This window comes from Condylura cristata, unplaced genomic scaffold (genome assembly GCF_000260355.1).
Source record: "Condylura cristata isolate star-nosed mole 26May11 unplaced genomic scaffold, ConCri1.0 scaffold00027, whole genome shotgun sequence".
Lineage (NCBI taxonomy): Eukaryota > Metazoa > Chordata > Mammalia > Eulipotyphla > Talpidae > Condylura > Condylura cristata.
In genome coordinates this window covers 23,205,258-23,219,780 of record NW_004567128.1, presented here as the reverse complement: position 1 = coordinate 23,219,780, position 14,523 = coordinate 23,205,258, and the positions used below count along the sequence as shown (strand labels likewise).

The following is a 14,523-nucleotide window of genomic DNA, read 5'->3' as shown; positions in this document are numbered from 1 at the left end:
AGCTTCTTAGTGCTGAGCTTTAACCTGCTGCGCCACCAGGGAGGGCCCAAATTTTAGTTTTGTTACAAAAAATCTCCATACAAGGGGAAGGTGATATCTTCCACACCCCCACCTGGGCAGCTGGGCAGAGATCAGCGACCATGAGAAGCTCAGTAACCTGGAACACAGGTGGTCTCTGAGCGGAAAGAGAAGATCTCTGGTTCCTACACCTGGACTTTCACCCTGGTATTGCTGGGAAGGAAGCAAGTGAAGAAGCGATATGTAGAGACACTTGAAAGAGACATGTAGAACAGCAATGCTGTGGGAGGCAGACAGTGGTGGCCATTATCTTGGCTTGTACTTTGATATTTTGCTCCTTTCACCCCAGACTTGGCTGGTCCCTCTCACCCCCTTCCAGTGATTTCCCCACCAGAAGGTGCCCTGGACTTGTGGCAAGCTTTTAGATTTCAGCAATCCTGCTTTGAGCCAACCCTGTTTGGCTGGGCATTTATCACAAGGGAACAGATAACTTTGGGTGTTTGGTTGGAGAACTGTCCATTCTTCTCTCTCTATGTATACTAACTACATTACAGTTCTTTTACACTCAGAACCTGTCTTTACAGCATGCAAATTTTGGGGTCCCTTGGGTCCTCTCAGTCAAACACTAACACTTTGCTTCAGTTCAGTATACCTTTTCACTGGCTTCTGATTTCCACTGTTGGTATTTACAAGCCAGCTTTCAGTTTAATAGTCCACTGTCTTGAGATATTTGTTTGGTTTCTGGTAATTTTCAGTGATACGCATCTGTCTTTTCATTTATCTTGCTTGGTAATGCATTGTATTTCTCAAATCAGTGGATTGGAGTCATTAATCATTTCTGGGTAATTATCAACCATTGTATTTTCAGTATTACTCATGTTCCATTTTCCTTTCACTTTTGTAATTTCAATAAAATATGCACTGATCCCACAGTACCCCTTTATATTTCTTATCCTCACCTTTATATTTTTCAAGTTTTGCCTGTCCGTACTTCAGTCTGATATATCTTCTATTTAGTTATTCCTTTCAACCGTGTAATCTTAAATTCTTTGGTTTATTTATTTATGTATCCGTTTGTTTATACAAGAACTGGGGTTTAGGCAGAGGTACAGGGATGAGAGGATTCACCAGAAACAGAGTGGGGAGCAGAACAGGTGGGTCTACTGAAGAACACTGCTGAGGGGAGCAGTGGGTGAGACAGGAGAGGTCTGCTGTGCCATGTGGGTCAGCTCCCTGGCCAGGGGTCGAACTGATGCCACCGTGGCTGGTGATAGCTTGATAGCTCTGAGACTGTAACTCTTGCACCACCAGGCAGGTCCTAATATTAAATTCTTAATTGTGGTATTCTGTATTTTTCAGTTCTGAAATTCTCTTTGCTGTTTTTCAAATCTGTAAGCGTCTCCTTTTATAATTCTTGTTTCTTGCTGAAGTATTTAGGTTCATCTTTTATCCCCATGATTAACACTGGGGTTTTTCTATGCTGTTAATAGGACATACCAGAATATATTCTCTGCCCCTATTTTCAAAATGTAGCTCATTTAACCCCAGCCTAGAGCAAATGGTGTTTCATGAAGGTCTTAATCTTTGGTGGTCTCTTCTCCGGTCTACCAGAAGAATAGTTCTGTCTCTCCTCTTGGACCATCCTGATGCAAAGACATTTGAACCCCGGGTCTCCATCTGATTGCCCCTTCACACTTCTCTAGAGTTCAACAGAAGTGCAGACCCCTCCTCTGCAGGAAGCTTTCCATAGCCCACTCCCTACCCCCAAGACAGAAAAAACCATTGCTTAATTTCTTTGAACTCTAATCTTTTCCCTGGTCACACTAAGTAGTTCTTCATTTGTTACACTTGTTGACTCTATTTTTTTTTTTAAGATTTATTTATTCATACAGAACTGGGGTACAGGACAGAGATACAGAGGGTGGGAGGATTCACCAGGGACAGAGCGGGGAGCAGAGCAGGCAGATCGATGAAGTACACTGCTGAGGGGAGCAGCACGCAGGTCAGGAGAGGTCTGCCCGTGGATCTCCTCGGGGCAGGCTGGGTCGAACTCAAGTGGAAGTGGCTTCTTAGTGCAGCGCTTTAACCTGAGCCAGCAGGGAGGGCCCACACTGTTAACTCTTTAAAGTTTTAAAATAATACATAACTTCACACAATTTTTGTAGTTGTCCTCTTCAGAGGAAATGCTGGTAAGAGAACTCTAGATTTGGTCTGTCCTTTCCATTGTCCCTCAAAGAATGGTTCCTACTTCCCTACTGTTACCAGTACATAATAAATACAGAAATTGAAAATAAACATTTAGAAACTGTTTTTGCAATTTGATAATAGCACTTGATTTTGAAAAGCGCTGGTTCAAGAAACAAATGTGTTTATTCTGACAATAAAAAGAGCTGGTATCAGAGCAAGTAGGGAGTAGTGAAGAGTTAGGTGGTGGATGGTGATTGGACATTAAGTGCTGGGTGTAAAGTTGATGTAGTTTTTGGAGGTGAGTTTGGAGTGTGGGGCTCCCCTTTCAGCGGCACCCAGTGAGTTTCCCAGACACGTTTCTCCATGAGACAGGCAGCAGTTATATTTAAAGAACAGGTTTATTGGAAAAGGGACAGAGAAGGAGGGACACTGGCATAGACACTAGCTGGCAGAAAGAGCTGCCCCAAAAGGGACAGGTTTGCAGAAAGAGGCCTGCTAGGTCGCAAGCAGGCGGCATTGAGGAGAGCTCTCTGCTGAGGGAGGTCAGTGCAGAGAAACCCCCGCATGTACAGGTCATGGGCAGGCAGGAGGGAGAGAGTGGGGGGAAAGAAGCACCTGCTTTGTCACAGGTGGTCAGAAGACTGCTTCCCTGAGCCAGCGCAGAGACTGCCCTGATATAGTCCTTTGCTCTTTGGGAGGGGCTCACTCCTTTGTGGGTGACCTGTTTGCTGCTGATTTTGGATAACTGTGTGGAATCCTAAAGGGACCAGAGATTTCACAATAGGCCAATGGGTCCAGTCTCTGTATCTTTACCCTCAGGTATGTGCTTCTAACACTCTCTACAGCAGTCTGATACCTGTTGAGGTTGTATGCCTTATGCTAAGGCACTAAGGGACTTGATATCTATAGCTGGGTTAATGGTCATGTTAATCCCTTCTCCTTCACCTCCTTGTGTGAGTCAGGTTTTAACTATGTGATGTCTCCATTCAGTTTTCTGTTCTTTTCTCCCAACAATGTAAAATATACTGTTGCTGAGGGAGAAGCTATATACCTGAAACCTATACAGTGTTGTAGACTGTTACACAATAAAAAGAAAAGTATTGATCCATAATATATTGGGGTGGGGGGTGTCTGGTCTTTCACCAGTTGTTTGAGAAGCACCTCTTCATATAATCAGGCACTAGTCTGCTTTAAGCCCTCTCTTTATGCTTTTACAGAGGGCCCACCATCACTGGCAGACACCTGCAAATTAAATTGACAAAAGACAGATTAACAGCAGAGGTTTATTTCATATCATATGGTGGGAGTAGAGCTTGAAAAATAAGTTGTGGGAAAGAGACCAGGAAATGTATGTAATCAGGGGTTGCTTCCCAAGGTTTGTTACCCAGATTAAAAATAATTCTCTTTTACTATGATGATGGCACATGGGTGGGAAGCCCACAGGGATTACAACTGAGATAGAAAAAGGCACAAAATAGTGTAAAAATAAGCTATTATATTATTAACAACAATAATAATAATTCTCTTTCTAGTACTGGAGAGACTACCTTTACAAAAGGAAATTTATACCTGTTTTTAGGCAGGATAGGGAAGAACAAGAAATTGTTCCTGTGTCGCTATTTTTCAGTTGCCTTCAGTTCAAAGTAATCCTACGTCAAAGTAGCTTATTGTAGAGTAGCATATTCTTATCCGTTCGACAAATAGTCAACCTTGTGCCTCTTAATATATTTTGTTTGGTACATTTGTTTTTTGATAATTGTTTTATTATATAAGTAATTATGTTCACTGTAGAATTTTTTGAATCAGATACACACAGGAAGGGACAGCTAAGATTGTATGTAATCCTGTTATAGGGCAGGGAGAAAGGGGCACCTCTGAACCCACAAAACTGCCCACTCTAAACAAGTTCTGCCATCCGCCACATCAAAACAACGCATAAAAGACCTTTAATGGAAAGGAACTTTAATACAATCAGTGTGCAATACAGACAAGACAAAGAATAGAGTTTCTGTGTCAAACACCCAAAGTTACCCTTCCCTTCGTGGGTAGTCCACCTAAAGGGACTGGCCCAAAGCAAGGCCTGAAAACCCACCACATGTCTAAAGCACCTTCTGGTGGGGACACATAGAAAAGGGTCAGAAACAGCCAGACAAGTCTGGGAGGAAAAAAGCAAAATCAAAATCAAGATAGACGCTGCCATAGTGAACTCCCCACTGGTCTCTCACCCACAATCTGTTTCAACCATCCCAGGACCAAGAGACAGGAGCCTCTTGTGCAGCCCTCAGGGCTCTTTCTGGCTGTCCATCCTGCTTCCTTCCTCCTCAGTCTCCTCTCCAGATTCTTCTCCTCCCTGCTCAGCTCCACCCTCCTTTTGGATGGGGCAGGGAACCTGGAACCTCCCCTTTTCCTGGGGACCACCCAGTTATAATCCCACCACTTTTCACAATTCAGAGTAAACCTCCCATAGTTTTTCTCAGCATATAGTATGGAAGGATTCCACTTGGACTTCCAAGGCACGCTTTCATCTCCAGCTCCCTCTCATTTCACTTCCTTGGAATAGAGCCAACTGGAGAAATTCAGATTTCTTTTTAAATGTTCTTGGCAGTCCCAGAAATGCCTTATCATGGGAAGCCAAAGAGAAAAATATTTTTTAAGCCTTATGATTGTTTCTAACGTAATTATGTTATCAAATAAAGTTTATCAAAGACTTGAAACATCAGATTTTTTCAAGGTTATTATATGTATGCTCTATAAATATGTACATTTTTAATCTCTGTGATGAATAAAATTTACATAAAGTTTTTAGTTTTGTTTCTGTAGCTCATGAAACTTAAAATTAGTATGCTGTTTTCATTTAATACTAATCAGTGTTACAAAAACTTATCAAATAGCTTTAATAATAATTGTTTTCATACTTTTGACTTTCTTCCAGAGCAACCTCTAAATGAACATGCCCACATATTAAAAAACTTGCATAGATGACTTTGTTTGGTACTGCTGGTTTTGAGCTGTGATATCAAAAATATGTGTAAAGGCTAAACAATCCCATTTGTAGTAGCAACTAAAAATATATAATGCTTAGGGGGGAATCCAATAACCAGTATTTGGAACCAAAATTTAAAAAACCTTAAAACTACAACTTAGAGATGTAAAACCAAACAAACATATTATGGTCTTTAGGATGAGCATATTAGGAAAATGTTAATTTCAAGAAATTAATGTATAAATATAGTAACTCTACAATTAAAATATAAATGTTTCAGAGTGACAAAAATATTTTGACGTTCGGGGTGGGGGGGGAATTCATAAGGAAATGCAGTTGAAGAGTAATAATGAGATCACATTTCTTTTGCCAAATATCACAGTATACTATTACAGTATTAAAAATGGTATGGTTAAAAAATAAAAATAGGTACTAGAATAGACACATCAGAGGAAAAGAGTAAACCTGAAAATTATTGTGTGTGTTTGTACTTGTGTATTGAACTGGACTTGAAGATGTGTGTAGCTGTAGTGGATGGGAAGAACGCTGAAATCGATAAGCCTTTGAATCCTGTCCCTGTCATATACTTATATATTCTGGCAAGTTATTTAAGAATAGAATGATCCTGACCTCACAGAGTGATAGTAAAAATGAAGGAAGTTCTAAAAAGGAGTATTTTTCTTGATATTTGATGAATAGAATGTTATTTGTTTCTGTTTTCCTTCTAGATCCTTCTATTTCCTCAGAATGTTACCTGCAGCAGCTATATTAGAGCTTAAGCTATTGAATAATGTATGAATGAATGAAGTACTGGTTTTGGAAACATTTTATAAGCCTTAAAGCTTTATGAAAATGTTAGCTATTATTATTTAAGTAGATTTATTAATATATGTAATGATCTAGTAAAAGTTACATGTGTAGCTAGATAGGTATATGCATGTGTGTATATATGTTTACATATATAAACATATGTTTATGTATATATAAGCTCCACAGTATGATATGAGCTATATAAGATTGTTACAGGATTTAAGCAAAAGGTCTTATTGTGGCAGTCAGTAGTCATTGGGGGGGGGGCTTCCTGGGAAAGTTGGGTTTAGAATAGAACAAAACAGAGTGAGAGAAAGAAAATGGTACGTTCAGGGAGTGGTACTTATGTTAGTTGTCTAAATAGCAATGTATGCTGGAATAGAATAGACAGATAATTAGAAGCTTTACTGATCTAGCTGAGAAATAAAGAATCAGTATGAGCTTTGGGACAAGAGAGTGCTACTTATCACCTACATGTCAATGTGTTGGAATGTTTGTTAGGAATTAACTTTGGTAATGGAAATATAAACAAAAATGAATTATAGATGAGCCACTTGTTTTTCTCCTTCCACATATAGCTTGAATCTCATTTAGGGGTGATAATTATAGCTAAATGTTTTAGAATTCTTGTTATATTACATTGCATGACTAAATGTAGATAATTTTGGAATTTCACTTAAAAATATACCCACAATTCCAGGAATTGCTCTTTTCTGAGATTTCTTGTGATAACCTAAAGAAAATTTTCTATGCCTTATGTTATTTGATGCTACCATTTTCTTGTTTCTTTCCCTACAGATTTTCAGTGCTAAAATAGACAGAATGTCCTTTATAATTCATGTCTTTTTTTTATTGAAAGGAAGATAATTTATTACCATAAATAGCTGTAAATCAACTTACTTGCAATGTAGTCACTTACAAGTTTTCTTCCTGAAATTTTCTTTATATATGTATGTATGTGTGTGTGTATATATATATATGTGTGTGTGTTTATTTTTACATCATTTTGTGCATTTTCTTCCTGAAATTTTCTCATATTCTTTTTCACATCTCTCTACAGTATGGATGGAGCAGATCTGTGCTTTGAAATTGTAAAAAGAGCTGACGCTGGTTTTGTATACAGTGAAGCTGTAGCCAGGTATGTATATCTAATTCCCACAGGTCAAAGTGGAAATAAAATAAGGAGATGACAGGAAATCACAGAGGTGGCCTGCTCTTGATGAGCATGCTGCTGCTCTCCTTCATAGGAACCACAGGCTGTAGTGAGCATTCCCTGAGCCAGACAGTGACTGGAAATGCAGAATACTGAGCAATGGATTTATATATGAATATGGGTTCTCTGTTTAACAACAGTACTGCTGTTTTTCCCATCTCTGCTGACTTATGCAAAGAGATTTTGTAGCTCTGGGACCATATGGAATTAAAATTTGAGGGGTTTGTTTGTTTTTGGTTTTCAGTTTTTGGCAGATGTGCCTCATTAGGTCTTCAGTTTGCCTTTCAGTGATAGCATATTGCGGTGTGACCAGTTATTCTGAGGAAAGATATAGAACAATAGAAGGAACAGAAATAAAAGCAGTTTTTCTGCGGAATATATTTGCTTCAGGCCAGTGTGTGATCTCCCAATCAAATAGTGGCCATTATTCTAGGTGGAGGAGTTCTAAAAACTAGCAGCTTAAAGTAAGAAGTAAATATGAAAACTCTGGAGCCATGCAGCAGGCCACTTGTTTATATGTACAGCAGTGACATTCAGTCATATCATAAGTACATATTCCCATGGGTCGCCTTTTTAATCCACGGGCTACAACATCTCAGTCACCAACTGCAGTATGTTGAAGGGTTCCAACCCACAATCCTATTTTGGATTAACTAAAATTTTGTACCATGTAAGAAAAGTTATCATGAAATGACTATAACTTCCTCTTAGCATTCCTTTAGCAATTATATCAATAGCATCATAAATGAATAGAACTGGAAACTGCTTAGAGACCACCAACTACAACTTTGAACTTAGAGGGACTTGATTTTCTTCAACTTCATTTTCCTGCCTCCCCTGGCTGAGGAGCAAGGGAGCAGCCGTACCCATCACACAAAATAAAGAGTATGCTCACTGGAGGTGGCTGCCTTTCTCTACTACAGGGACTAGAGAGAAGCAGCAAATAAAAGTCCATGGATATTAATGGTATTTTTAAACTCTTGATGTATTCATGGTAGCACTGATGAAAAGCAGGCTAGGTACCTTCTTTTCCTTTGTGTAAGCTCTCTGAAGCATATTCTTAGAGGTGCTCCCCACCCCTTGGAGGTTGTTTAATCCAGTTTCTGTTTTGACTGCTTATTACAATTTTAAGTTTTTATTCTTTGTTGTGTTTAAAAATTAAGAAGCATTCTTTAATACCAAAAATAGTCAATGCTAACCTGATTTTTCTTAAGGCATAGTGGTAAGCCACATTATCAAACTAAATGAAATTGCCACACACTTGCATGACATTGTTTTATATTTATTTCTTCAAGAATTTGAGGCATTTTGCCTTTTTATAATTTCCCATGTTGATGTCTTTCAACAGCAGCATCAAATAAGGAAAAGTAAAAATTCTGAAATGTTAATTATTTATATAATGATTAAGCTCTGTTGAGGAAGATGACTTTTTTCCCGTTTTGAACCACAATAACCTGGCATCTGTCAAATCCATGCCATTTTTACTGTGTTCCCCAGTCATCAGTGTCACCTTTCCTTAACTTTGAGCCTGTCCCGAGCATGACCACAAAGCTGCTTGTCAGGATGTACAGAGGTGATGTCGCAGCAAAATGACTTGGCATCTCTCACAGTCTTGACATTTGTAGAAAAGGTAGATTTGCATCAAGTTGAAAGTTTATGGACTTGAAAATCCATTTACATATGGTCTTCAGATGGTGCTTTTATGAGAAACTATTTAGAGTGGACCAGAAAAGAGAGTAACACTTGGACCAGTAATGACACTGTAAAAAGAGAGGCTTGGCACAGTTTGTCAGACTCTTCCTAAAAATGACAAAAGTAGGGGGCGACAAGTGTTATTGGGTGTGTTTCCTGTTGCAAAGAATCAGTGAGCATTCACAAGACATAAATTCTGATGACTTCTAACATTTCTTCTCTGATTCTGTGATACATTGTTAAGAAATTCAGCTTGTATTAGTATTCTAGTGCAAGAAAACTCTGAAATATCAGGTAATCAAATTGATAGTTTTTTTTCCATCTGGCTGAGCTTCAAGAGAACCAGCAAGCATGGCATAAAATAAACTGTGTTCATGCCTTACTACAGCCCAATTAGTATTACCTCTGTTTTTTCAGAGGTGATCAGTTGTGGAGTGAGCTAACATACAGCATTCAGATTATCAAATCAAACTCACAAATCAGAAATACCCTCTTATCTAGTACCAAGCCTACTAAAAGTTTTAATAATTATTATTAAATAATTTTAAGGCATATAGCAACCAAAATTCTCAGCTGAAGCAGAAAAAGTTCTGGACCACCAAGAATAGCTCCTGATGTCAATTCTTATGGCATCAGAAATGCCCCACTGACCCAGAATAGATGAAGTCTCTTGAGGTCTGTAAAATTCCTCATGAAGAGGGGAGCTTTTCAATTGAAACAGCTCCATTTTATACCCACTTCAGTAAGCCATCCGTGTCTCAAAGATCCTGGGTTCATTTTATCATATGTAATCTTTAGCCAGAGGCATTCCACTAAGGGCATTTCAGAAACAAATTCTCTTCTGCCTAGCAAAGAGCTCTCTAGTCTGCTTACCCAAAGTTGACAAGAAACTAGACTGAGTCATCACCCTTCTTTTCTTCCGCCACCTCCAAAATGCCTCCTTCCAAAAGAAGTGAGTGGATTTCCAACCAGCTCTTTCCTTCCACAGGGAGGAAAGAGGAAGATGGAGACAAACATATTTTGCTAAGTTCCTCTGAAAGCATATGCCACAGTGATACTCAGAAAAATAACTTTTTGATTAAAGTTTAGTCATCAACTCTCTAAAACATGTGGGTAGATTCTGGTTTTCTCCTTATTGTACTTGAGCAATGTTCATATGCATAGCTTCCCAAGGTTATGGCTGAGAGTGTAGAAGAAAATTCTGCCCTCCCCATACACACCCAAGAGACTCTGATATGTATGTGTATTGAACCAAATGAGTGAATACTCTGACATTCAAATTTTGATGTTCATTCACTGAGGTTCTTTTTCTTCTAATGAAAATTTTTGGATTGGAATTTTCTGCAGGATAAAAATTTCTGTATTTATCTTAGTACTACATATCTAGTATAGTCCATATTCTAAATACAAGCTCTGTCCTCATTACCTGGTTTAAACCTTCTCACTATTTTCATGTTCACATCTCTTAAATGTGAACTCTTAAATGCTTGATTAAATTTAGTAATAATAATAATAATAATAATAATGGTTTAACCTTGGCTAAGCATGTTTATATCATGACTGAGAGTTTACAAAACACTTTCACATTTGTTGTCTCTGCCATTTCGGGGGTCATTGTTCTCCCAAGTCTGATTTTAACCAGGAAAGGACCATAACACCAAGTTTAAAAAAAAAAAATCCCTAGCGGTAACAGAAATTTAATTACAGGGAAACTGGCCCCGGCAATGTACATGACTACACACCCTGTGTGTGTATTTGCAAAGAGAAGTTTAACATCAGAGCTAGGGACTGCATGAGCCCAGCTCTCTGCTTCAGAGACCAATTATGAGGAGACAGTAATAACACAGAAAGAAACAAAGTCTGGCTTGGTTGGTTTGTTTTTCCCTACCTTTCATTTAAGAAATGGAGCTTTCTGTTAACTAGCAGACACAAAATAACACATATGGTAATAAGAGGGACATTTATGTAAGTATGATTAGATAATAGCCAATGAAAGAGGAAATTTAATGGAAATGTCTTTTTTTAGTTTTTAGTTTTTTAATTAATGGGTCATTTTAATTTTGTAATTAATTTTTTGTTGCTGTTTTTGAGGTAACATTGGTTTACAACACTCTATAGGTTTAGGAACACAACTTCACGCCTTTTCATATGTATGATACCACACCACGGAAATGTCTTAATTGTAAAGCAGAAATGGGTTTTTTTTTTTCTCTCTTGAGTCACATGCACCAGGTCATTTTTAAGTACTAGTAAATTATTTAGTTTTCATTTGAAGTGTGAGGGATATAAGTCTGGAAAGATAAAATAATTCAATGCACAAGACACAAATGATGCTTTATATTGGAGCAAAAAAAGGGGGAAATGAGAAAGGAAGAGGGATAATAAGAAAAAACAAAATGTAAAATGCAGAGAAAGAGATGAAAAAGAGCAATAGTAGAATTACAGAAGAAGTAAGCAAGCGAAGTCAAGACAAGCTCTGAAGTAATACAGAATAAACCACTTTCGTCTTTCCCTGTTGCTAGTTCACTCTGTTATAACGTTTTGAGGTCTGTTCTTTACAGCACTAACTCTTCTTTGTTCTTCACCTGAACTGGGCAGGTACCCTCAGCTGACACCTGCTAGCCTCATGAGAAATTATGGAGTAACTCTGCTTTGCTCATGCAACTAAGCTAGACTATGCTACAAAAAGAAATTTTAGGCAATAAGGCAGTTCTGCTCTTTGCTTATCCTTATAAGCAAATGGAAATAAGGCAAAGTGCCAGCCTCTGCTGGCAGATAAAAGACTCCACCCTGTTAGTTGGAATCCTTGCTATACGAGCAATCCAGTGTAACTAAATAGAATTAACTGAATGTTGGAGAATTGGTAGGCTTTTTCGTGCTTTAAGCTTGACTTTTTAATTTATGGAGCTATTTGATTATGAACTGAAATTCTTTTAGATATCTTAGAAAATATAAAACACATTGTTTCTTCATGAATCTCATGAACCTAGGAGTCTGCCAAATTTTTCATTACTGAGCTACACATTCCATTAATCTTATCTACTCAAATGGGCAGTGAATATAAAAGTGGGTGTTACACACAAGAGACACTATATACTAAGTTTTAAATATAAAATTTTTTACAGTTTTAGATTTTTGTTTTTTTGTTTTTCTACAGTCATTACATGAGACAGATACTGGAAGCTCTACGCTATTGTCATGATAATAACATAATTCACAGGGATGTGAAGGTAAGTCATTTTTATCACTATAATGTTTGTGAAGAAAAACTGACATAACTGACAATAATCAAATTTTTCTTTACTATTAGAGAACATCTCAGTTAATTTTACTTACAAGTAAAATTTTATTTAGCTGCTTTATATTTGAAGAGTCATGTTCATGAAGAGGAATTAGAATTTAGTTTGTACTGTAAAATTTCATCATGCATTTATATTTTCATAATCTTGCAGGTAGAACAGTCTCCATTTTGTGTTCCTTACAGGTGGTTTTTAAACATACTCTGAAATCATAACTGTCAATGTTGTAAGTTTAATGGTTTGTACCCTTAGGAAGCCGTTAGTCAGTCTTTCTTTTTCTTTGATCCCATTTTCAAGTCCATGAGAACTATCAAGCCCTGGCTCCTAACAATGTCAAGCAAAACACGGAGGCATGAAGACAGTAGGGCCTCATTTTGAGACTCTCAGCCCCTTCCAAGGCCTCAAATCACTAAAAGCCCACCACATCCACAGACGTTGTACTCTCGTTTCCTCAAGACATGTTATTGAAAAAAACAGGCTCTTACATGTATTTTAAAGTTTAAGAAAATTAAGTAAAGTTTAGCTAATTTTCCTCTAATGTTTGGAAAATTTTAACCGAAATACTTGTGACTAAAACCTGAGGGAATGCATGAGCAGTTTGAAACAATCTAGTAGAATGTTAATACTAGTAACTGCAAATCATAAAAGAAATGTACAAAATGTACATATAATTAGAATTCATTGTAAAATAACTTATTTGTTCTTTTTAAATGTGATAGGAAAAAAAGATGGTTATTATCAACACTCAACTAATCAGTGGATACATAGCACTTTTACCAAACAGTATTCTTTACTTGTACAATCAAAGAGAATAAGAAGTATGGGATTATTAAGGGGAATTGGTCAGAGATAATGGTATACAGCATTATTCTTTTGCATTTAATTAAAATCAAAAAGTACATATATTCAGAGTAAAATGTATTTCCTTTTATATATTGTAAAATATATAATGCTGACAGTTTGAGAACTTAAAATGTGGAAAAACAGATGTTTAGTTCATGTAATAGCACTGTACTAAAAAACACTTTTTACCCAAGAGGCAATTTTATTTTGAATTCTATTCTTGAAAAATAATTATATCAACATGATATAATTATAAGTGATGATTGACAACATACTCTGTTGTAATACTCTGAGTAATATAGTCAGCTCTGGATTAGCCAGGGTATTTGATATGAAAATCCAAATGAAAAAAAATCCCAAAGTAGTTATATTTGATTTACTTTCTCAGTTATCTTCTGATTGATTTATTCAGAAAATATTTGAGTGCCTATTTCAGGCAGAATATTGTGCTTGGAGCCCTAAAGATCTCATGGAACCTCAGTAGGTAAATGGGGTAGTGTGTCATTGCTGTGGATCAACACACCAAAATTCAGTAATTGCGAATAACCACCATTTATTTGCTCATAATTCTTCGGTTTGACCAGAAATTGCTGAGGACTTCACGAGTCTTATCTATTTCACAGCCTGTTGGCTGAGACAGCCTGGCTAGTGTCTACGAAGGTTTCCCTCACTCTTCTAGCATCTCAGCTCAGATGACAAAAACATCTGGGAGTTGACTGTCCTCCTCCTAGTCTCTTACTCAAGACCGTTCACTCTCCCTACACATGGCCTGCACTGCAGTGGGATGGTATCTCAGGGCTTCAAACAAGCCAACGTGGAAATTCATCAGGTCTTTTGAAACCTAGGCCGGCCCTAACTGGCACTGTGTCATGTCCCCTGAATTCTGTTGGTCAAAATGCCACATCAGCCTGGATTCAAGAAGAGGAAAAATAGAGTCCACGTTTTGATTGGAAGAACAGCATATGTGCACAAAGATGGGAGAACTTGTTTGTGGCCATTTTTACAGAAAACACAAATAACTAGTATCCAAGGTAGAGAGTGGGAAATAACCATTTAAAGAAAGAGTGAGAGAAACTCCATGGAGGTCATACTGGAGCCTGATCTTGAGTCATGGAGTAGTTTCATGGAGACAAGAAGACATTTCAAACAGAAGGAACAGTGTGTACAAAATCTGAAAATTAATTTTGTACTGTGTTCTATTCAATTTATTACTTCTAAGGCACATGCCAAATAATTTTGATGAAGCACCATGGAACATGCTGAAGAAAGAGACAGGTTATTTTCAAACTGCAGATTAGTCAGGAAACCACCAGAAAAGTTACCATTGTTCAGTTGGCAAGTGACCTCGACATGGGAAACACATTAATATTGATAATTTCTGTAATTCAGTGCCAAAAATCTATATATATTGCATGGGTAAATGGAATATGCATGCTTAACTAATTGGTAATTTTGAATTTGGGTCTATTTTTCTTAAG

At 37.5% G+C, this 14,523-nt stretch overlaps 1 protein-coding gene across 16 annotated transcripts in view; it reads left to right on the top strand.

Moving 5' to 3' along the window:
- The window catches only part of CASK (calcium/calmodulin-dependent serine protein kinase (MAGUK family)), a 350,351-nt gene that overhangs the window by 164,302 nt on the left and 171,526 nt on the right, over window positions 1–14,523 (top strand). For all 16 annotated transcript variants that reach the window (XM_012730315.1, XM_004689959.2, XM_004689958.2 and 13 more), the window contains exons 4-5: window positions 7,059–7,136; window positions 12,061–12,133. In XM_012730315.1, the coding sequence (XP_012585769.1) occupies window positions 7,059–7,136; window positions 12,061–12,133 (151 nt within the window). The remainder of the gene's footprint in view (window positions 1–7,058; window positions 7,137–12,060; window positions 12,134–14,523) is intronic.